This window comes from Convolutriloba macropyga, chromosome 2 (assembly GCF_964194025.1).
Source record: "Convolutriloba macropyga chromosome 2, txConMacr16.3, whole genome shotgun sequence".
Taxonomy (NCBI): Eukaryota; Metazoa; Xenacoelomorpha; order Acoela; family Convolutidae; genus Convolutriloba; species Convolutriloba macropyga.
The window spans coordinates 15083538-15107098 of record NC_134469.1 but is presented as its reverse complement, the minus strand read 5'-3'; the positions used below and the strand labels follow the sequence as shown (position 1 = coordinate 15107098).

Genomic DNA, 23561 nt, shown 5'->3' with positions numbered 1-23561 from the left:
AGGAAAGTTTTTGTGAAGACAAATTCCGCTGTCAGGGATAGTTTCAGCCCGACAACTGGAATACCTCAAGGGAGTGTAATTGCTCCAATCCTCTATCTCATATACGTTAGTCGTTTGCCTCAAGCAAAGGCCCAGATCTCACAGTTCGCTGACAACTTTGCACTTTACTATGGGTCGCGTTCCCCCAAATTAATACAAAAACGTCTACAAACATCGCTGAACAACCTTATTGATTGGTGTGACTCACTGAAAATAAAAATAAACCCAAATAAAACTCATTACCTGATATTTTGGAACTCCTCAAAGAAAGAATTTTCTCTTGAACTCCACATAAAAGGAGTATTAATTCAGAAGACTTAATCGATAAAATTCCTTGGTACCACTTTCACACCACACCTCAAGTGGAGTGAACATTGCAAAGATCTATTACGAAGAGCGAACAGCAGGCTATTTCAACTCTGGAAGCTTAGTAATCTAAACGTTAATGTAGAAAGTCTAATTTTGGTTTACAAATTTTGGATCCGACCTCTTTTTTTGTGCTCAAATGCTTGCTGGCTGGATCAATCACATTCCCTTGTCAATAAAATACAAAACTTGCAAAACCGAGCTCTACGATTTTGCCTTCGAAAACCAAGATGGTACCAGGTACAAAAACTCCACGAAGAGGCAAACATGAAGTCAGTGAGGGAAATGCAAACTAAATTGGCCAACGGGTATATTCAAAGAGCAGTAAAATACAACATACTCTCTTTATTAGAACTGATAGATGTGAAACGACAGTGCCCGCTCAACTCTTGCGAAAGCACTCTTGACAATCTCCAATACTAAATCTTCTAGCCGCATACACCATAGAGTAGTGGTTAAAATGACTGCCTAGAATAGTGATCAACTATACAAATTGAGGATCAATCCCAGTTCATTCCCCGAAATTTCCCCGAAATTCCGCTGTTCGAGTCCAGCTCAGTTACCTCCAATATTCATATTATTCTTTTTCTCTCAGCTATTTAAAAAAACACTATATGAAAAGCAACATAATAATCAGACGTGATAAGAGTATTTGGCCAGCCGCTCACCTAGTCAATTCGGGACAAAGAACAACTCAGTCATTGTCAATATCTGTCCATCTCATTCCCTTCTCTCTATCTGTTCAGCCAACCGCTCGCCTAGTCAATTTTTGGGTGAACAGATCGCAGCTTTCATTAATGTCTTTATGCGCAATTAATGGCCTACTGTTGCGCCTTCTTTTGATGCTTTTCATTACTACTCTCCTAATATTTTACTATTTTCTTCAACACTCCACTGATTTAAAAATAACACATCTGTCAGATCAAAAACCAACAGAAACATTCACTATTGTGCTGCGCGTGGTTTGGTTTCAGTGGTTTTATGGTTTAGGTTAGCGTAGCACTTTTTTTAACAATTTTTTATTTTTCTCAGTTTTAGTTCAAGGTTTTTTCAAGTCAGAAACAACGCTTTTACTTATTATATTTCTCCCTCTCTTTAATAATCTTAACAGTTTCTGTCGTCTCCTCAATCTTTCTCAACATCAAAGCAGAATCATCCAAAAACATAAGCAGCGATCTAAGCCCCAGCCATAAATGCATCAGACTGAGAGTTAAAATATTTGAAAGAAAATCAGAATTTTTGTGTATTGTACATGATACTTAGCGGGGTCCACTAATACAACATCAGAGCTGGGCGCTTCGGTTCGAAACCTTCCAAATCAATTTGCCGAGCTCTATTTTAACTTTGCGACGAATTGAACATTGAAAGAACAAAGCATTAAAACGAAAAACTTACAGCTATATAAGTCAACTTAGTGCAGTCAACTATCACCAGGAAGAAACAGAGCTTCAAAACGTGTGGGTTCGAGTCCCACCAAGGCTTTTTGAACTTTTAAGATTTTAGCATTCAGTTTTTGTTTGTTTTTTTTTTGTTTCATCAGACTTACCTGAAGAAATTGTCTCAATCTTTAGCACAATTTCCACGAGGCTAGCCGAGGAAACGATACATTATAATTTTTAAACATCAAGTTCAGCCAGCAGAAGTCCTCCACGGTACTTGAAATGGCTGAGTGCATCCGAGGCAGAGGAAGTCTTTTACTACAGTTAGAATGAACACTCATTTTTAACAAGAACTTCTCATACTCAATTTTATAAACTCAAACTCTTCTTACTGTGTATATAACTTCTTTCACCTCTGGTTGTACATAAATTGTATTGTATATAGGTGCTGAACGACGAGAGCAATTGGTCTGATGCTACTATTATGTTTATTGAATGGAAAACAAAATCTAATGGATTAATAGTTAACAAACTCCTAGTTTAACTAGTTAAAATGATGATCATTTTTTGAAGGGTAACTTTGCAAAATTTTGACAGTCCTAATTTGTTCTTTTGATTTTTATTTCTGAATGCGTGCTATGTATGTTTGCGCACCACTACAGAAGAGGCACATAAGTAGCCAGCTTCAAAATAACTTACGCCGCAAAACGTACACGAAAAAAGAGGGTTTTTTTTGTCGGGGTTTTTCACGGCCCGTTTAAGATTAGAGTTAAAAATTAATTAATAATACTTAGATAATAACAAACTTGGAAAAGTGACAGTAAGGCGAATTTAGTTCAAATTTGATAAAATTAGGAAATAACCGTCACATTTGTCCACGATTTGTGTTTTTGAGCTATCTTTGAACGAAAACTGCTTAAATCAATGTTAATAAAATTGAGAACACTAGCTGTATTCTAATTGAATGCAAAAAATCATTGGAAAGTAGTGACAAAAAGCATGGACAAGTGTGACAAGGTATCCTCGCATTTGTCCACGATTTAGTCGAATTGTTCGAAAAAGGCCAAAAAAACATGCGGAGGAGAGATACCTATCCAGCAACTTTACTGACTTTCAGTTGATTTTATTTTGTTTATATGATTACATGTTTGCTGTATTTTTGCCCAATTTACCGAATTAACATAAATATACCAAGATGACGGTGGGGCTCTATAGTTTTTTGAGGCTGGGCTAAATTTTGGGGGGCTAAAATGCAACAGTCTGGTAAATTTTATGACAACCCACATACCTTGTTAGGTTATAAGAGACTTTATCTAAAACGGTCATCATTTTGATCACACGTCGAATCTGAAAAATAATCGATTGTTGAGAAAAAAGTATTTCCACATTTTGTTTCGGGCACTTTTGGTGGTAAAGAAATCTAACTTCATCAAAAGAAACAACCATTTTTACAGTAAAGAATGATCATTGCAAAAACGTTACCTGAAAATGATTAGGGATTTTTTCCGTTTGTACCCCCGCGCTTAGTGGATACTTATTATTTGCATCCCGCCAACAACACGTACTATGTTTTAATAATTATTAGATGCGTAATTGCACGTGCTTCGTAACAGGGGTGGTGGGTGCATGACGTACTTGGGGCACATACGGAAAAGATCCCAATTTTGGGTCTTTCCAATTATAACCCCCTAAGGCTTGGTTGCCACATAACGTAAAGCGCCCCTGCCAAACATGGTAATTATACCATATTGGGGCTTTGTAATTTCGTTTGGGAGGGCTATAATGGGAAAAAATCCAAATTTCATTAAAAAAGAGATAATAGTTCTTGCTATGATATGAGAAATAGCCATCATCATATAAAATATTTCCTCCTCTGTTGTTTCCTTTCAAAAAAACTGGGAAAAGCTATCAAAACGAGCATTTATGATCTTTTCTGTTTCTAACTCCCCAATTTAGTGGGTGCATAATAACGGGAGGGGGGGGGGGGCATAACATACTGGAGATACAAACTAAAAAGATCAAGAACTTCAAAAACAATGAAAACGAATTAAAAGTTTAGAGGACATAGAACTTTAACGCCCCCCCCCCCGCTTACGTGGTAAAATGTACAAAATAAATTGCTATAAAGCAATACACAAATTGTAAATATCGGCATAAAAAACTGAGCAGGGGGAGAATTCAGAATAAATTCAAAGTCATACTTAAACAAAGTTTCTCTCGTTTCTCTCTATAGTGTTGTGCAAAGAAAAGCACAATTTAAGCAAATCAGACTTTTAATGTTGATATCAAGAGGCTAAAATTGTTCCAAAGGTCTGCTTAGATTTCACCGTATAGCCGCATCCATTTTTAAAATCTTAGTATTCTCATACCAGATATTTTGATGACTGCACGTGCGCATTCAGTTGCATTTATAAATGCATATAGTACGCGAATTATAAATTGATCGTACACTGTTGTAAAATATAATACCTTGAACACATGCATTAAAAGGCGAATGCTTCATTAATGTATATTTATTTGAAAGCGCTATTTTTTTTGAAGTCCTGATTGCTTGCGCTTAACAGACCCGATGATCTAGAAACACAACTGTTATTTGGAACTATAAGCACAATTTCAATTCAAAAGTGCCAAATTTTACTCAAATTTCATTTGACTGGTTTACTATTCCGATCAAAGTAAATCAGCCGGAAGAATTTAGACCTGGTTGAGATATGGCCAGAAGAGTGGCCGATTACCAGAGGGTGGCTAGTGACACTGTCAGTTGGCATCAGGACAAGGCACTCAACACACGCATACTACTACTACACCCCACAGGTATAATATACTGTTACAATATTTTCACTGCTTTACTTTCGACTGGGTATTTCCGCATTATAACAACTTGAAAAAGAAATTGGACAGAAAAATGTTCATTTAAGAAACGATTTCTGACCTGTTTTCGGTGTTAAGACAACTGATCTTTTCCGTATGTGCCACCAGCTTATTGGGTGCATATTGAGTGCACGTGCTAAGTTTTACAGAATGGTTGAATCTTTTCCGTTTGTGCCCCCCCCCCTCTCCCAGTACATTATGCGCCCCCAGTTACAGAGCACGTGCGATTACATAGTAAATCACTATGTAAAAATATTGCACGTGCATCTAAGCTGCAAATAATATGCGCCCACGAAGCTGGGGGGGCACAAACGGAAAAGATCCGAATGGTTTACACTGTAATCCCGGACTGAAAATAAAGTCTTAATCAGTGCTGATTCTGTGAAATTGCAATCCTGGGATCACTGCTGTATCAGAGCTCTGATGATAACAGTTTTTAGACTCGGCACGCCTTAAATCAAGTATTAAGTCATGATCAAAACATGACAGGTCTTGAACAAGTCTTGACAAGTTTTGGGTACCTGCGTCCATTTTTAGCAATGGATTTCGTTGCGCAACGAAAGAAAAACGCCTCCATATACGATGCTTTCAAACACTCCAAGGTAAAATAGGAAGCACGAGAAAAAGCGAGCGCTTCTACAAAAGTCACTTGATAGAGATTGAATCAGGAAAAAAAATCATGCACAGCCATCAACAGTCAAGTATATTGCAATAGCAGTTTCAAGAGTTGGTGAGTTCGAGTTTAAATTGGGGTCACCGGCTCTTCTAAACCGTGCACTGTTTCAGGGATGCTGAGCCATTTTAAACGAAGAGGACAATTTTTACTGTCTGTTCATGATTGTTGTCACTGACAGTTGTTAGCGGTCGTTGTTAAGCGTAAGTGTAAGTAGGGTAAGGAGTGTAAGTAAAAAAAAGTGTAAGTAACTTCTTGGTGTCCGGAAGGGGAACAAGAAAAGAATAAATAAATAAATAAATAAACAAACAAATAAATAAGTAAATAAATAAATCAAGTGAATTAAACTAAAACTAGGAGAAGACGAGTATAGATGAGCATAAACGTGCTTACTCGAGACAACTGTGGCGCGTGAACGATAAAACTCCCGCTGTAATTAGGATTTCGTGTACTGATTTATTGCGCAAGTATGCACACGTTTCGGCTGTAGAAGTGACATTTTGGCTTATTTTTGTTCATTTTGGTAGCCAATGAATTTGTCTCAAGTTTTGAATTGATTTTATTATACGTAGTTGAGAGACTCTAAAATCATTGATTTCAAAGTTTGCCAGTTTCAGCTTGTCTCGCAGTTTGTACATTTGCTAAAGTTCTGCGCATTAGGAGAATATCAAGATCTCTGCGCGCAACACTCCCAAGAGACCTCCTCCAGAAGGGGAGAAGTTTCAATACTGCATGATTCGGGTGATTCCTCTTGTAAGCTATGGTGACGGGGGATCCCCGAAAGAGTGTCCGCAAGAAGCTTCCACTGTTTGAGTGGTTGATACCGGATGGTGTGGCGTAGGCTAACAGAGCATGGAAGCGTCAGAAAAGTATTTTAAAGCCCTGGAAGCAGTGGGCGGCTTCTGGTGTGAAAAGATCAAAGAAGCTTCTTGATTCTAGGTTTGATCCTGACTTTGATCCAAAGGAGCCTTGGGTCTAAGTCGGTGATCACTGATTTTTAAAAAAATGGATTAGAAAACTTAAGTGTCGGATCATTTACTCAATTTGAAGGTCTCAGGTGCTTTTCCATTTGCTCTTTGGACATAGCATTTTATTTTTTCAAAGATGTAAGATTCCTTCAATTTTGTTCTTTCGTGCGCGCTTTTTGTAATCTTTTGCCAATCGATTCTGTTTTTTTTGCCGGGTGAGTTTCGATTTTTCGTGTTACTTTAGCACCTTTTACCATCGAGGTTTCCATAAACAAATTCTCAGTGCTCTGCTTTGCATTTTTGCATGTTAGAGACAACTGTTTTGCAATTGGCTAAGCCAGCAAGTGTTTGCATATAGAAAAAATGGCCGGATCCGGGACTCCTACAACAAAAGTAAACGTTCTTGTTCAAATTCAGATTGCTTAACCGCCACAGCTGGAAGATTCGCTTGTTTGCTCTGGCTATTATGTCTTCACTATGTTCTTTTTATTGAGTTGTGGCGTCATTTTCATTCCTAAGGACCTAATAGTTTTGGCTTCTACTATTTTTTTCGCTGATATACAGACTTAGGTTTCTTTGTCTTTTCGACGGGTTTCTGAATAGCATGTACTTGGTTTTGGCGGGATGTATTTTTATTTTGAGCCTATCACATCAATTTTTGAGTTTATTTTTTGATGCTTGAAGGTTACTCTGTATTAACTGACTGGACTTTGTTCTGTAATATAGTCCGAAGTCATTACCAAACTGAGAGATTTCAGCTGAAGTGTCTGCAATGTTTGAGACATAAAATAAGAACAGTATCGCCGCCATGACTTGATAGATATTGAATAACGTTTTGATATTGCCTGAACATACCAGTCATGGCCACTCTTTTCTGCTCAAAAGAAAAATGGTTTGCGAGGGAATGTATGACACCTTTTAAATTAACAGATGCTCAAGAAAGAAACAGCTTGGTCAGATTTATAAAATTTTTCATGAAAATCTGAAGAAATTTCGCTAATTTTGGATTGCATAACTGTATATCAATCTTCTTTATTATCATCACCTGTTACTTTAATTATGTCTGAGCAAAGGTGACTCCTATGAGACAATTTGTTCAGGTCCAGTGGGTTTCGTGCTTATGGACACTGAAGAAGACAAGAGGTGTAAAGTACTACTGGGAGATCCCCACTCATGTTCATGCAGGACATTCAAAAGAGACAAGAGCTGCCCTCACATATTTTGGATTCTACTCAAGAAATTCAAGGTGCCCAGGTAAGTGAAAATTGGGATCTTTTCCGTTTGTCACAAAGCTTAGTGGGTGCATATTACTTCCCCACGAGGCACGTGCTATATTTTTACATAATGAATTACTGTGTAATGGCACGAGCTCTGTAACGGGGGGGGGGGCACAAACGGAAAAGATCCGAAAATTGTCATGTTACTTACTTTAAGATGTTACTTACTTTAAGATCTTCGCTCTACTCGATCTGAAGAGTATTCCTGCTTTAGTACCTGATCTAAGCAACGAAAATGAATGCTAGCATTTAGAACTCGGAACAATATATAAATAAAATTTAATTTTCGTATATGGTACAATAAATGATAAAGATGAACTAGGACTGTTATGTTCATTTGTTAGCTGTGAATATAAATTAAAGAAATATATATATATATATAAACTACTGCATGAATGTTCGCTTTTCGAAGAAAAATCTTATCACAAGTTCAGGCCAGAGGGCAAACTTTTATACGAGGTTTTGCTGACGCAATCCAGGAACAAAACAGTTGTATTTGCCCGGGTGACACTGTGTGATGTTGTATTAGGACAGATCCTGTGAGTTTCCAGCTGGGTCTAGTTGACAGAGAGTTACAGGCTGTGGTGAATGGGTTCTACTGCAACAGGGCCAAAAGTGCCAGAGGGAGAGATTCAACAGGCAATAAGAAAGATTCGTCAAAAGATGGTGAAACAGGTACGGTATGACTGAGAGACGCCTCCACTCAAATGAGAGAATTTATGGCGAAGAAGTTGATTCACCATGTTGTTTACCCCTGTTATAAACCAGAGCGCAGTATTACATTGCATCAAAAACTACATTCTAAACGCATTATATCAATTCAGAAAGACGTTGTCAGAATCTTGTCGGTTTAATGCAGGTAAGTTTTCTGTTGCCATAACAACTTAAAAAGCATTACGGCACGAAATGATGCCCTGAACTCATGTCTTTCTAACAACTGTTATGTAAAATTGTTAGAAATTACAAACCTAGACGAATGAGGACGTACACCTTACATATTTCCTGTAAATGACGCTTATCTTGCCAGATGGAAGATCCGGACGATTATAGCAAGGTTCTAGCAAGATATAGGTCGTAAAAAGTTGATGCAAAAACATATTTTCATTTTCAAAAATAACCAACGAGCCATTTTTCTATTCAGGTGTTCCAGTTGATTGAAATCAGAGTGCACTTTTTGTTTCGATCCCACTTTTAGTGAAGGGGGGGGGGGGTGACTATATGCTCAGCTGGGTTTCTTTTTCGTTCAGTCAACTTTGGCCATTCGGTTAAATTTATCGTTGAGAGTTGTGATTGGTATCACTAGAAAACCTGTCAAGCATAAAATATTGATTAAAAGCAGTTTTTAAAATGTCTTTTGCGCAGTTATTGAGAAGATTTGTGAAGATTTGACATTACACTGTGATTTTGCTCACTTTTATTATCATTTTTTTTGTCAATTTTCAATTACTTTTGATCAATTGCGTTTCTATTTTCAACATTTCCGTGGTCAGCTAGCCGTGAAGTAAATCGCTAGCTATTACTGGTCTGATCGCGATTTTGGCAAACTCTACTAAATAGGATACACGTGTTTCAATGGTGCCGAAAAACTGTTGTCTAAATAGTGTTTTGAGAACTGCCAGGTCCCTGACCTTGACACTGTGTTTTTTAAGGGAAAAATTTCAAAACGTTACAAGTTTTGATCTTTCTTCTTCTTTTTTTGGAGAGCACTGACAGGCGCTCATCAAAGTTTTAAATAGGTCCAAATAAAGTTATATAATGTTGCCAGTTAATTGTATATAGTATTGTTCACCTTGAAAACGTTTGTTTTGTGAAAAGTTCGTTGTTTTTAAGTTTCGACAATAATTGCTGTTTTGTTCTTGTAATTCTGTCACAGTATTACAACTTGGGTTTTAAAAAAGATCAGAGATTGCTGGTGTTTTAAATGAAACTTAATTATGGTATGAGTTTGTAGGGTATAGTTTTTACGACGCTGAAATTAATTGTTGTAAAAGACTAAAGGATTTTGATTTCTGGCCTTTTTTGTAATTCTTTTTTGCTTTACGCTTTAAGTAAAGTTTACTTAAAGCGCAAAGCGAAAAAGAATTACAAAGAAGGCCAGAATCAAAATAGGTAAATAATTAAACATGGAGGAATTCAAAATATTCAGTTGCACAATAATTGTAGATAATCTTTTGATGCCACCTGAATTAAAAACAATTAGAACGCTTTTGAATTTGAATGTTTGGTGTTACTTTACTATTTTACTTTTCTATCTTTTTCCACTTAAAATAATGAGTGACGTGTCCGATTGGTTTTCTAAGGAGGCATCCCTTATAGGTTAAGCTGTGTTGAATTTAGTAGTAATGGTTTCTACGCTTTGTTTAAAAACAGCAAAACTTCAGCACAGAAAACAATCTGCAATTTTTGACAAGTTTAACTTGTGTTCAATTGTTTTTTGTCAAGTAAATATCATCTATATAGACAGTTTGTCGCATTAAATTTTTCCTAAATTAAATTAATTGACTGGAACCCTTAACTGCTTCCGGCTAAAATACATGTGCATATATACCTATGTCATTGTTTTTGTAATTTAATTTCTGTTTAACTGAATTGTGAACATTTAGTGCTCTGTCAATAATTGTTTGTATTTTCATACTAATGTATGATTTCTTTTAGTCTGAAATGATTTGAAATTGTTCACTACTTCAACATTTTTTTTGAAAACTGACGGCATTAGTATGCAAAAAGATTATTTTGGTCGGATTTTCTTTTAATTGTTGTATATTCACTAAGCCTGTTTTTCAATGACTCTTTATTGGAATTTATTGTAAGTTCTTTTTTTAGAATTTTTGAAATTTTTTGTTATAGAAAGTTTTTCGGAGAATCTGGAGTTCTTTCTTTGCTTTTCCCCTGTTTTTAGCATACAAGTATTTATATGACTGTTTAACCTTTTTGATTAGTCTTATAAGTGAGTGCGGAGGTCTTTTTTTAATTTCTGCACTTACTTATAAATCTAAATCGAAAGTTGAGAGCCTAATTGTAAAAGAACAAGTTGTTATTTAAAAGACTGTTTAGGAGTTGGTTTGATAACGTGATAGATGTTGTTTTCTGGATTGATTTTTTTGTTGTGTGGTAAAATTCAGTTATTTACCTGGTTCATTGGGATTCTACTGGACAAACTTGCTTCACAATTAGTTTCATGTCTGCGTTTCGTTTGTTTTTTTCTCACTGATATCAACTCCGTTTTTTTTTAAAACACGTCTTTTCTTTTTGAATATTCTATCAAAATTTAAGTAACAAATTTTTAACTACTTTTTTTGAAGGTAGCATATCTTTGCTTCAATTAGCGGGCAATAAGCAAAGTTTGTGGAGGACGTGTGGGGTTGAAACATAATGTGTCAATGCACATCGGCGAGCTTCCGTTTAATATCTAACATTGCGAAAATTACTAATCTAATTTTCCCATGTTTTGTCTTGAATTACATACAGAAACCAGTCTTACTTAGTAGAGCGAACCTTAAATGTTTGAATCTATTATTTTTTGCAAAATTTCAAATTAGGTATTTTGTGATTTTGTGATTTTATAAATAGCAATAGGTTTTTCGGACCATCTCAAACTTTAATCAAAGCAACTCTTTAAAAAACTATTTTGTACATCTGATTGATGTTCAGATGACCGATTGGTCCAAAAAGAGATAACAGAGGACGATTCCTGTCCCATTTGCCAAGAGGAGTTCCTTTCAACTTCTGCTACTACCAATAACATGTCCAAACAAGAACCAGTGACCTACTGCAAGTATGGCTGTGGACAGAACATACACATCAAGTGCATGAAGTCATGGGCATCCTACCAGGTAACACTAATGGGCAACCAACCGTGCTGATAAACTAGAAAAATCGATTAAACGCCCATAAATGTGTTGAGGGCAAAGCGTGAGAACTATAGTTGTGTAAATTGATTCAAATTAAATTAGGGAACTAATGATCACAAATGAGAAAAACATGTCCTGACCTACAATTCAAAGAGTTTTCATTGACTAAGCAAAAAAACTAGACCTAAATGGACTATGAACAGATTGGAAAAACAGTTCAGCAAAAAATGGATAAAAAATCGGAATAAACAGTAAACAGAAGTCAAACAGCCGCATGTGAAAAAACCAAAGGCAAGAAAGTTACTTTTTGTTCAAACACCGTTTCCTCACTCTAATACAAAATATGTGACAAATTTTACGCCATAAAATCACTTGCTTTTTGCTGCACTTCTTGTGGCATGACCAAAATCATCACTGCAATTTGACTTCGAAAATAAAAAAAAACATAGCAGGACAAGTCCTGACGTACAATTCAAAGAATTTTCATTGATTAAACAGAAAAACTAGACCTAGAATGGACTATGAGTGAATTGAGAAAACCATTTTAAAAAAATCAGATAAAAAAATAAGACAAAAAAAAGAAAATCAATGTCAAAATTCCGCATGTGAACAAAAAAGACACTAGCGAGAAATAAAAATTCAATTCAAACAAAAAACTATGTTTGAACGGTGTTTGAATGAGCTGTGAATGGATTGGGAAAACCATTTAGAAAAAAATCCGATTCAAAAAATCGAAAAAACAGTAAAAATCAGAGTTAAATTGCCGCATGTGAACAAAACCACTACCGAGAAACCGAATTTTTGTTCAAACACCGTTTTCTCACTCTACTTTAAAATTAGAGCGAAAAAAATCACGCCGCAAAACCACTCGCTTTTTCGCTCCATTTCCTGTTTCGGCTTGACCAAAATCACTACTCCAATTTGACTACAAAAATCATGAAAATGTGTGAACAGATCTTATAAAAAAGACAGCGCCCCAAAACAATTCAAATTCTTTGATTTGTAAAAATGTGTGAAGAGATCAAGAGATCATACAAAAAACATAGTCGGAAGATTTGCGGTAACGAATAAGAAGAAAGTCGTCTCCGCCAAAAAACCTTTCAAAAAATTTTAAATAAGAAAGCTACTCAATAGAATCAAAAAGCAATGTAAAGTCAACTAATGAAATATATAGCAACAAAAAGCCAACTAACTAAAAGGAAAGTTTTCTAAAAATTAGAAAAAAATTCAATTCATATATAATGAAAAGCACATAGAAAAGAATTTTTCTTATAAATTGCTCGAGCAGCAATAGGGAAGCTACATTAAGCTTACAAGTATGTCTAATTTTAAGGAAAAATTGAAAAACTGCAAGGAATTAAAAAAATAGTTACATACAGGTTACCGTTTTTGTCAAGAAAAACACTTGTCTTACACAAACAAAGCTGTACTCCGTTGGTAGCTCAAAATGCGTTCCTGCAATAACACTTTTTCCAATTCCCAAACAAAGAAAAAACAAAGCAAAGGTCGAAGTATAGCAAAACAGCCTAAAAGTCTGAAAAAAAAATCAAAATTTGCTAAAAACTCGTCATAACTAACAAAAACCCTCAAAACACTATGAAAACAAAATTGATACCATCACTGTAACCTAATCAAACTGATAAACAGTAAAAATTAATTATAACCAAAGGAAACTGCATTAAAAAGCCGCCATTGATCAAAAGTTTCAGCTTGCTTGGAAAAAATTTTTTCAATTTCTCGCTCTCTCAACAACAGCGATATGATCAAAAAGTACGGTCTTTCCGTCTACTCGCTGATTTTGTTCAAACAACTCCAAAATTTTTGCACGCCTTTAATTTCCTGCTTCCAATTTTCACACCAATAAAATTGATTCAAAACGAGACATTTCTCCAACACTGCTCTTCGAGTCACAAAAATGACAGCGCCCCGATAGAATTCAAATTGTTTGAATTGTAAGAAAGGAGAAATGAAAACAAAAGGACCAAAATTGACGAGATAGCGGGGCACCTGACAAAGATTGATAATCGCCTCCATCCGTAAAGCTGTCTGTATGAGGAAGACCTCTCACTTCATCATCAAAAAATTTTCAGTGTGTCGTGCAACAATCAAGTCAGAAGCAAAACTTGAAAAAACATTGACTTTTGTCCTTATCGCAACCAAAACGAGTTGGTTGTTCCCGCAACTTCAAACTGATATAAAAAACTTAACAAACTGTCTAGAACAATGCAATTGAATCCTTATCTACATTCTCTTGCATTTTATGGTTTAACCCTCGTTCAAAGAACAAAACCTTCTTTCCCCAAAACAATTTTGAGGACAAAAGTCTCCCCTGTTACCGCCAAATAGTTTCTTTGTTCCACAACTTGTGCGACGCACTGAAGAGAGCATCAGCGGTCAGTGCAACCATCAAGTGCCGAGCACAGTAAACGGGAACCCAAAAGTTGGCAGCCGGTCTAGACAAAGAAAAGACACAGAAAAGACACAGAAAAGACACAGAAAAGACACAAAAAAAAAGACAAGCAATTTTTTCAGCGACGAAGCCAAGTTTGGGTTACAAACGTCACCCCGACGAGAGGATCAAGTTTTTTTTACTGGTTTCAGACGTCACCAGCAGAAGTCCGCCCGAGGTCTCAGACGTTACCTCTGATGTCCTGTTCCCCGGTTAGAGCCATCCAAAATCCTTACTTTTTTTTCGACAAAAAGCCTCCAAAAAATTGATATTTGTCCCCCAAAAAAGCTTATTTGTTACTATAACACCTCGATTCAAAAACCTTGACTAATTTCATTATTTTCAAAGCGAGTTACGGCAATTTTCTCATTTTTAAAGAAAAATCTGCGGAAAAAAAACACAAAAATCAGAGAAATGTTCCTTAAATCAGAAAATTCAAAAAACACAATTTAGTTTTCTGACTACATATCCGTTTCAATTGCGGAAAAAACTATTAAACCACTCTTTTGAATTGGTTTTTTATCAAACAGAAAGCTATTTGCATCAATATATCCAATCAGTATCATATAAATAAGAAATGTCGGAGAAAATTTTTTGAATTCAGAAAATTCAAAAAACACAATTTAGTTTTCTGACTACATATCCGTTTGAATTGCGGAAAAAACCATTGAAACACTCTCCTGAATTGGTTTGCATTCAGAAAGAAAGCCATTTCCATCGATTTATCCAATCAGTATCATGTAAATGGGAAATTTCAGAAAAAAAAATTTTTGAAATCAGAAAATTCAAAAAACACAAGTTAATTTTCTGACTACATATTCATTTGAATTGTCGAATAAACCACTAAACAAACCCCTAAGACAAGTTATTGTCAGTCTGTTTGATTGTTTTACCTGTATAGGGAAGTAAATAGAAAGTCTTTAGGCGCCACACCAAATATCAAAACTTTCATTTGACAAAAATAAACACCATTTTATTTTTTTTGGAAAGAACTTCCAAAATTTTTGCAGAAGTCCTCGGTCTCAGACGTTGCCGTCTGCGAAGTCCCTTTATCCCTATTGGTTTCAGACGTTACCATCAGCAGAAGAAGAGTTTTCAAAGAAAATTGGTTCCAGTAGTCACCAGAAATTTTGATGTCTTTTTCCTACTTTCAATTTTTTTCTGAAAGGCAGATCTCAGACGCTAATTGTAGGAGAGAGCTTTGAGAGTTTAATACAGTCAATGCATTTTGTAAATAACGAAGACAGAGTGAAAAAGAGCAGATAAAGTCAAACAGTTTTGAAGAAAACGAAAAGTTTTGCAAAACCCGGAAAATACAATTTCCGAAAGAATTCTAAAGTTTCCCACAATATGACTCGTCTCTGCAACTTTCTAGCATTCAGTAGCCCTTCTGTAGCCCTTGTTGCCTAAACGCATCGCATTTTTGCTAGTTGTTTATCTTTAGCCGTCAAAACAACAATAAACTCCTAGAAAAAGAACAGGTTTCAAAGTTAATTCGCAAAAATTGTGAGGGGTATTCATTAATCATAGTGTTTGGTTAGGGTTAGGGAGCTAAGGAAAAAATTTTTGGGTAGCTTTATAAGCTTTCTGTTTGGTAATTTATTCGTATTTGAGAGAAACAGAGGAGCTTATTGAAGTTTTCAAGAAAAAGGAGTTTAATGTAACAATTATTTGAGTTCTGGTCTAGTATTGGTTCAACTACATAATTGTAGCAAAGCACAGTTTTCCTATCAACCACAGTAGCCACAAACACTAATTCAAACAGTTAAAGTCAGCTATTTAAACGAAACTTGTGTAAATTCAAGAAAAAACAAGCAATTATTTAGGTCTGTTGAACGAAAAACGGTTAAAACGCGCGAACGTTCGGAAAAGCTTTTAGGTTTTTAGCGCAAAAGGCTAGATTTAGCACACAAAACACATTTTAGGACATCACTTTTTGAGAAAATTTGCGTCGTTGGTCTTTTCAACAAGAAAAAACTAGGATCATTAGCATTCAAACATTAGGCATCTTTTTTACATCAAAAAATTTGCGTCGCTCCGGTTCTCAAAGCCGTTTTTCACTTTCAGTAACGAGCTTACTCACCAACATCATCAACAATCAGCTACAACAGAGCAGCAGCCACCAATATGTTGAAGCAGAACAGCGCTGAATGTCAGTTTGCCATCAATATGTTCAAAGCGACAGAAATGTCAATGAAAAAACTGCTCGATCTCCTTGAGAAAACTGTGGAGCAGAAAAAGCGTTGCCGATCCTTGTCTTTGATGATCAACAAAATCAAAGGCCACGAAACAGAGCTCAGGAAACTCTCAGAGGAAGTGATGAGACAGCAACCACATCAAAGCACTGCATCATCTATATTGAATAGGCAAACGGCACCAATAACTCGCCTCAATGAACTGGAACTGCGAGTCGACCTGTTGGACGACGATGGCCAGCTCAGTCAGTCTTCCAGTCGCATTAGAGATGATGTCAGCATGATCTCCAGCAGAAGAAACTTGTCTCGGCAATCAACACCTGCGCCTAGTGACGACAAGGAACGAATCCAGCATCAGCGCGATATAGAAGAAAAGCAGACCAGCAGTAACCTCTTCAATCAGCCGCCCCCAATACCACCACGGCCAAGACAACCATCATTGTTTCTACAAACATCTAATGAACCAGGACTTCAAATTCAGCATGTGCTTGAAGCCCACCAAAGAAATCCTAAAAAGGAAGTTCATGAAAGTCTTCTAAAATCGAAAAATAACCTTTAAAACCAAACAAACGCTCCGAATCCTTTTCCCTGCTTTGACAAAGATACCAGCCAAGAATTCACTTCTCCAACAAGATCAGGGAAACTCGAAATTGCCTCCAACCTGGTAAATAGATATGTCTGCGATATTGAAACAGCTCAAATCAACTTGAGTGACAACTTTGACACGTCGCAGAACCTTTTGCCTCCATTCCAAAATTTGAACCTTTCAGGTAATCACTCACTTTCAAACCCCTTCAATTTGGCAGATCCAACTATTCAATTACAGGCAGATGGTCTATTCGCCCAAAACTCGGTATTGGAGAAAACCTTTAATTTAAACTTGCCAAATCAAAGCAATAATCAGGATTCAACTGCCAACAGAAATCCTCTATACCATAATTTTCCCAATCTGCAACAGGATTTTGAACCTTCTCAAATTCAAATAGGAACAAGTGGATACCTCGATAGTCAACTTTTGAACTGTGATCGGCAAAAGCTCCCCTGCTCACCCACAGTGGCAAACAGAACCTCACATCTTCCAAGTAAAACTGATAAAATAGTCTTAGAAAACGATTGCCTACAATCCAATCAATATAATACTCCTATAACTGGGGTACACTCCACAAGTGTCCCACCAATTTCCATGCAACTCATGGTACAACCCCATCAAAATACCGTCTTAAATCCTGCAGCTCCTAATTTTCAGCCAAACCATGTAGCTTCAGAATCAAACGTAATTGCAGCTCCTCTGCAATTTCCACAACCTGTGAACAGTCAACACGGCCTTGTCAGCACAGGCTTCTCAATTAATCAAAATATGGCACAGCCCAGTCAGTTGTGTAACAACCAGTTTATTCATGGCTCACAAGCTCCATCGAACTTTCAAGCTCCAGTAACTTCCACGATCCATGCCCCAATGTGCATTAATCAACCGCTAAATCCTGTCGGACAAAATCAGTAAAGCCGGCCTTTAATTAACCAGAGTTTACTTCCCACTGTCAATCAACACATAAGCTCAATATACTCGAACCCAAATGTAACACAGGAAAAAGGAAATGTTGATTTCAAACATTCAATCAAATTGCCACCTCTGAAACTTCAGAATTTCAATGGTAACCCTTTCCACTTCCACGAGTGGATCAATAACTTCAACACAATGATTCACAACAACACTTCCATTACAGACACGCATCGTATTACCTACTTGCAGAATTCTGTAAGTGGGAAAGCAAAGGACTTGATTCATGCTTACTCCTGCGATCCATCTTATTATCAGACAGCACTGAATGAACTAATCCGACATTTCGGTGATCGTACGATAATTGTGAATGCGTTCATAAACCAGCTCGAAAACTCGCAAATGAACTTCCAAAACAAGCAAAGCTTCATTGCCTTTTCCTCATTTTTGAAAAGACTTGTGCAAGCCTTCCAATACCTTGGCTTTACAGCAGACCTCCAGTCTACAACACTCATTAAGAAAGCCAAAGAGAAAACACCACATCATTTGGTTCTGAAATGGACTGAACATTGTCTTACCGAGCTCAGCTCAGACCCGACTCTCGTCGATTTTCAACAATGGTTAGAGCTCCAAGCTCAAATCTACGACAAAGTGAATCGAGAAAGCAATCAAAGAACCATCAGTTCTCAAGCCTCAAAGTTTGACAACTCGAACAACCTACAAACCAAGCCATACAAAAGCAACCTCCCATTGTCAGTCAACAACGCATCAGCGGAAAACAGTAGAAAACATTGGAATTTTGCGCCTCAGCAGAAACAACCGTCCACTTTACAAAACGTTCCGAATAAAGCTTTTAGACAAAACGATCTTGTGAGAAGTGCAAACAAGAACACAGCATTGCCACATGCCCTGAGTACCAATTGTGCTCACCAAGTAATCGATACAACCTTGTTAGCCAAAACAATTTGTGTACAAATTGCTTGAGCAACAAACACCACAAACAATCGTGCCCATCGCAAAAACGATGTCAGGTTTGCAGTGGATTCCACCACACAACCCTTCATGATCCCGCCAAGCAAATCAAACGCCCTACAGCAGCTTTTTCTACTGAAGTTTTTTCTGGTAACAATCCAACAGCTTCGTCTAGTAGCAAAGCTTCAAGTCAAACTCCAAATACATCATCTCAACAGAAAAATCAAACAAATAAAGCCCCCAACAGCCGTTATGGCCAAACTTTCAACAACCAAAGCCAGCAAAACGTGCAACGACGTAATTTAAACGGCAATGCAATTAACCAATCGTTCAGCATTAACCAATGCTCAGAAACACCAAAGAATTGGTATGAGCAATTGCAACTTATTCCTGTTTCATTCCTCAAGGGGAATAAAGCATTCGATACCTACGCCCTCATAGATCCCGGTAGCCAATTCAGCTTTGTATTGGACGCCATAGCTGAATTTCTTGAGCTTCCCCGTGAAACTCAACAGTCAGTACCACTACAATTTCTCAATACAGAGAACAGCATGTCCCTCTCAAAAATTGTTGAGCCAGTCACAATAACTCCATATAAGTCAAATGAAATATCGTTTGAACTCTCTCGGACGTTCAGCACCCCGTCTCTGAACGTCGCAGCTGCAAAAATTTTTGAACTTAATCAAATTTGTGATGCCTTCAACAGTTTGCGCCACATACATTTCCCAAATATTGCCGATGGCAAAATCGGCGCCCTCCTCGGTGTTAACGCATTCGCATTCACCTACCCTACACATGTTATACCTGGCAATCAAAATCAACCGTTTGGTGTGAAAACTAAACTTGGTTGGACCCTCGCTGGTGAATATGAGAATTGTATCTCAGCCACCACTCAACAGCCCGCAAGTCAGCAGAAGAAATTTATTTTCAATGTGTCAAGAAACAGAACAGATGAACCCGGACTTGACGAACTTGTTCAACAGTTCTGGAGTATTGAAGCAGATGGCATTCAGAAGGACCGTGAACAAGTTTACACAAAGCAAGAAGAACAGTTTCTTGATATTTTGCAGAACTCCATCAATCACAATGGTGAGAGATATGAAATCAAACTGCCCTGGAAATCAGAAAAAAAGTTGGAAAACAACTTCTATTCTGCACTGAACCAAGTCAAAAGCCTCAACATACGCCTTCAGCGTAAACCTTCGTTGCAAGAAAAATACAATAAGACTCTCTTGACAGACCTCGAGAAAAACTATGTCAAACCGGTGGAAATGCAAGATCCTCAACCAGACAGAATTTGGTACCTGCCACACCATCCTGTGGAAAATATCAATAAGCCCGGAAAAGTCCGCCGAGTTGCAAATGCCGCATCAAAATTCAGCGGCCAATCGCTTAATTCAAACCTTCTTACTGGACCAGATCTCCTTAATAACCTTTTAGGTGTCCTTATGAGATTTCGAGAACATCCCGTGGCGGTCCTTGCGGACATCGAAGGCATGTTTATGCAAATCGCCATCCATCAGTTTGATCAATCTGCTCTTCGATTTCTCTGGTTATCAGACAATCAGATACAACAGTACCAATTTACCAGACTCATCTTTGGAGCAAATTGCTCGCCTTCGTGCGCAATATACGTTCTTAACCATTGTGCCAAAGAGAAAAGTCAACAGTTCCCAGAAGCCCTCAAAGCCGTCAGAAAGCACTTTTACATGGATGACTACATCCAATCACATGCAACAGAAAAAGACGCTTGTAAGGCAGTTCTTGAAACAAAACATTGTCTAAAAACAGGTGGGTTTCGACTCACAAAATTTGTTTCAAACAGCTCTATAGTCCTAAACCAAATCCCTCCAGATGACAAAGACAACCAGACAGATATTGTTCGAGTTCTTGGTGTTAAATGGAATCTTGAGAAAGACTGTTTTCTTATGAAACCTCTCGCTGATTTCCCAAAAGATGCCTTAGCGTACACTCAACGTAAGATCTTTAGTCTTGTCTCCTCGATCTTCGACCCAATTGGGATAATGTCGCCATCAACGATCCGTTTCAAAATAGTTCTTCAAGAACTGTGGAAACTTGGGAAAAAATGGGATGAACAAATTGCCCCTCAAGTAGTTAAACCACTTCAAAAGAATTTGGACTTATATTTTTCTTCACCAGAAGTGACATTGAACAGAACTCTCAATAAGAGTTGCCATTCACCAGAAAGTGAAAATGAAATCCATGTATTTGTCGACGCCTCAGCTGTAGCAGTTGCAGCCGTTGCATACTTGACAACAGTTCCTAACTTAGCCACTGATGTTGAAACTTGTTACTTAATAGGCAAATGCAAAGTTGCTCCAATTAAACAAATCAGCATACCCAAATTAGAGTTGGAAGCCGCAGTCATCGGAGTGCGCATCCTTTCAACCATCATGAAAGAGCCATCGTTTCACATTACTCGTTCCACACTCTGGACAGATAGTCAAGTAGTACTTGACTGGTTATCCACAACCAAGAAACAACCTGTTTTTGTTGCGAATCGCCTCAAAGAAATCCTTGCATCAACTGATGCTTACCAATGGAAACACGTTACCACCAAAGAAAATCCAGCTGACCACGGGACCCGGGGTCTCAATCCAGACGAAATACCAGCCAAGTTGCTAACAGCGCCAGCATTTCTTTCCACAAGACAGCTCAGTGCTTCTGAAAACTCTCCAAAGCATGTGTTGGCAACGCATGAAATTTCACGCAATTTGTCGGAACAAATAATCGACCCGACACGATTCTCAACTTGGAACAAGTTGCTCCTGACATCAGCAACAGTCTTCAATTTGGTCTTTCGGATTAGAAAACAAAGGCCTAAAGATCAGCAGTATAAAACAGAAGACGTCATTCTTGCAAGAAACCGGCTGATCAAAATGTCGCAGCAAAATTTCTTCTTCTCAACAATCCAAGCCCTGAAACGTGGTTCCAGGATAGATTCAAAGTGCAAAATCCATTCGCTCAACCCAATGTTGGACAGCAATGGAATCCTTCGGTCATGCGGAAGATTGCAGTTTGCGCCAGATAACCTCGAAGTCGAGAAATTTCCGATTATACTGCACGCAAAAGACAAGATAGCGAGACTCTATATAGAGCATGCACACAACATTTGCGTTCACCAAGGAACAGAGCCAGTGAAAGTCTTTGTGCAGCAAAGATACCACATCATTGGACTCAGAAAAACACTTTTAAGTATAAAGTACAGATGTTTTCTCTGCAGACGATTTGCCGCTCAAAACATTCAACCCGTCATGGCTCCCCTGCCTGCCTGCCGTTTCCCGACAGACTCTACCCAGTATCCTTTCGCGAACAGCGGAGTCGACTTTTTTGGACCCTTTTATAAAGAAGATGCCAAAGGACAGATTGAAAAACACTACGGCCTCATCTTCACTTGCCTGGTTACTAGGTGTGTCCATCTAGAAGCTTGTCCCGATCTCAACACTGACACTTTTTTAAACGCCTATCGACGTTTTGTAAGCCGCAGATGCCAGCCAATAACAATGCTCAGCGACAATGGCAAGACATTTATTGGTGCATCTGAGGAACTAAAAAGATCTGTGAAACGTCTCGACAACGACAAAATCTACAAAGCAATGGCAGCAACGAACACAACCTGGAAGTTCAATCCTCCCCATGGACCTCATTTTGGCGGTATTTGGGAGCGCTTGATCCAGACCGCGAAACGCACTCTATTGATCATTCTAGGCTCCAGAAGACTGTCGCTTGATGTGTTCAGGACAATTTTGGTCGAGACCGAAGCTATATTGAACTCCAGACCACTAACGATTGTCGCTGACATTCCAGAAAATGAAATGCCTCTCACGCCAAACCATTTTCTGATCAACAGACCATTCAACTCTCTCCCACCTGGAAAGTTCGACAGCCAAGAACCCGCCAGTTTCAAGTCTTGGAAGAATGTGCAGCAAATGGTCAACCATTTCTGGAAACGACTCGTCAAGGAGTATCTTCCGACACTGTTAAAGAAGTCTAAATGGAGCGATAGTGGCCAAACACCACTGAGAGTCAACGACATTGTTTGGATTCTGAAAGATATGACTCCACGTGGAATTTGGCCCCTTGGACGTGTTCTCGAGGTCTACCCTGGACGAGATGGACAACACCGTGTGGTGAAGGTGAAAACGGCTTACGGCACGTACGTTCGCCCGGTCTCCGCGCTCGCACGCGTTTTGGCTGATTAGCCCATTTTTTCTTGACCTTTTTTCGAAACGGTTTTCTAGGCAACTTGGGTTACACCCTCTTCGACGATCTGGTCAAACGTCTGTGATGTGTTAGTTGGCCTCCTCTTTCCCCTGGAGCATGTCGTGCAACAATCAAGTCAGAAGCAAAACTTGAAAAAACATTGACTTTTGTCCTTATCGCAACCAAAACGAGTTGGTTGTTCCCGCAACTTAAAACTGATATAAAAAACTTAACAAACTGTCTAGAACAATGTAATTGAATCGTTATCTACATTCTCTTACACAGTGCGATTAGGCAGAAACGGCAATTATTATTATTAAATTTACTTAATGACTGATTGAATGAACAAATCATTGAAGCTTCTAATGGACAGACGTAAGCAATAGAGGGTATGCATAAGCTATTTGTATCGCAGGTTAATTGATAATTTTTCCGCGTTTCAGAAGTCATCATCTAAAGACAGTCTGGAGTGTCCACTGTGTCGAGCTGACTTCGGAACTCTCCGCAGTTTAATGGAGGAGCTACACAACGCACAAACTGAATTGTCAGGTTAGAGAACAAAATCAAAAACGCTTCGTATTTTTCAGGTTTGAAAAAATTTAAGAGAATGGAGCTTAATTCAGAAGTAATTCAAAACTCAGTTTGTTTTTTCATAAAACTTTAAAATAAACAGAATAACAGGGAAAACGTAAGTGATCAAGATTAAACAAATGGTTAGATTAGCAGAAATAGATCAAGGATCATTAATATGTTCATAAGTTCAAATTAAACAAGCATAAACAACTAACTATCCAATACT

General features: G+C 37.8%; 1 protein-coding gene across 1 annotated transcript in view; it reads left to right on the top strand.

The window, feature by feature from the left end:
- The first annotated feature begins 4208 nt into the window (after window positions 1-4208).
- Window positions 4209-23561, top strand: part of LOC142334832 (uncharacterized) — a 36986-nt gene continuing 17633 nt past the window's right edge. The window contains exons 1-5 of the mRNA XM_075383158.1: window positions 4209-4598; window positions 7397-7550; window positions 8103-8248; window positions 11225-11406; window positions 23206-23311. Of these exons, the coding sequence (XP_075239273.1) occupies window positions 4496-4598; window positions 7397-7550; window positions 8103-8248; window positions 11225-11406; window positions 23206-23311 (691 nt within the window). The 5' untranslated portion in view covers window positions 4209-4495. The remainder of the gene's footprint in view (window positions 4599-7396; window positions 7551-8102; window positions 8249-11224; window positions 11407-23205; window positions 23312-23561) is intronic.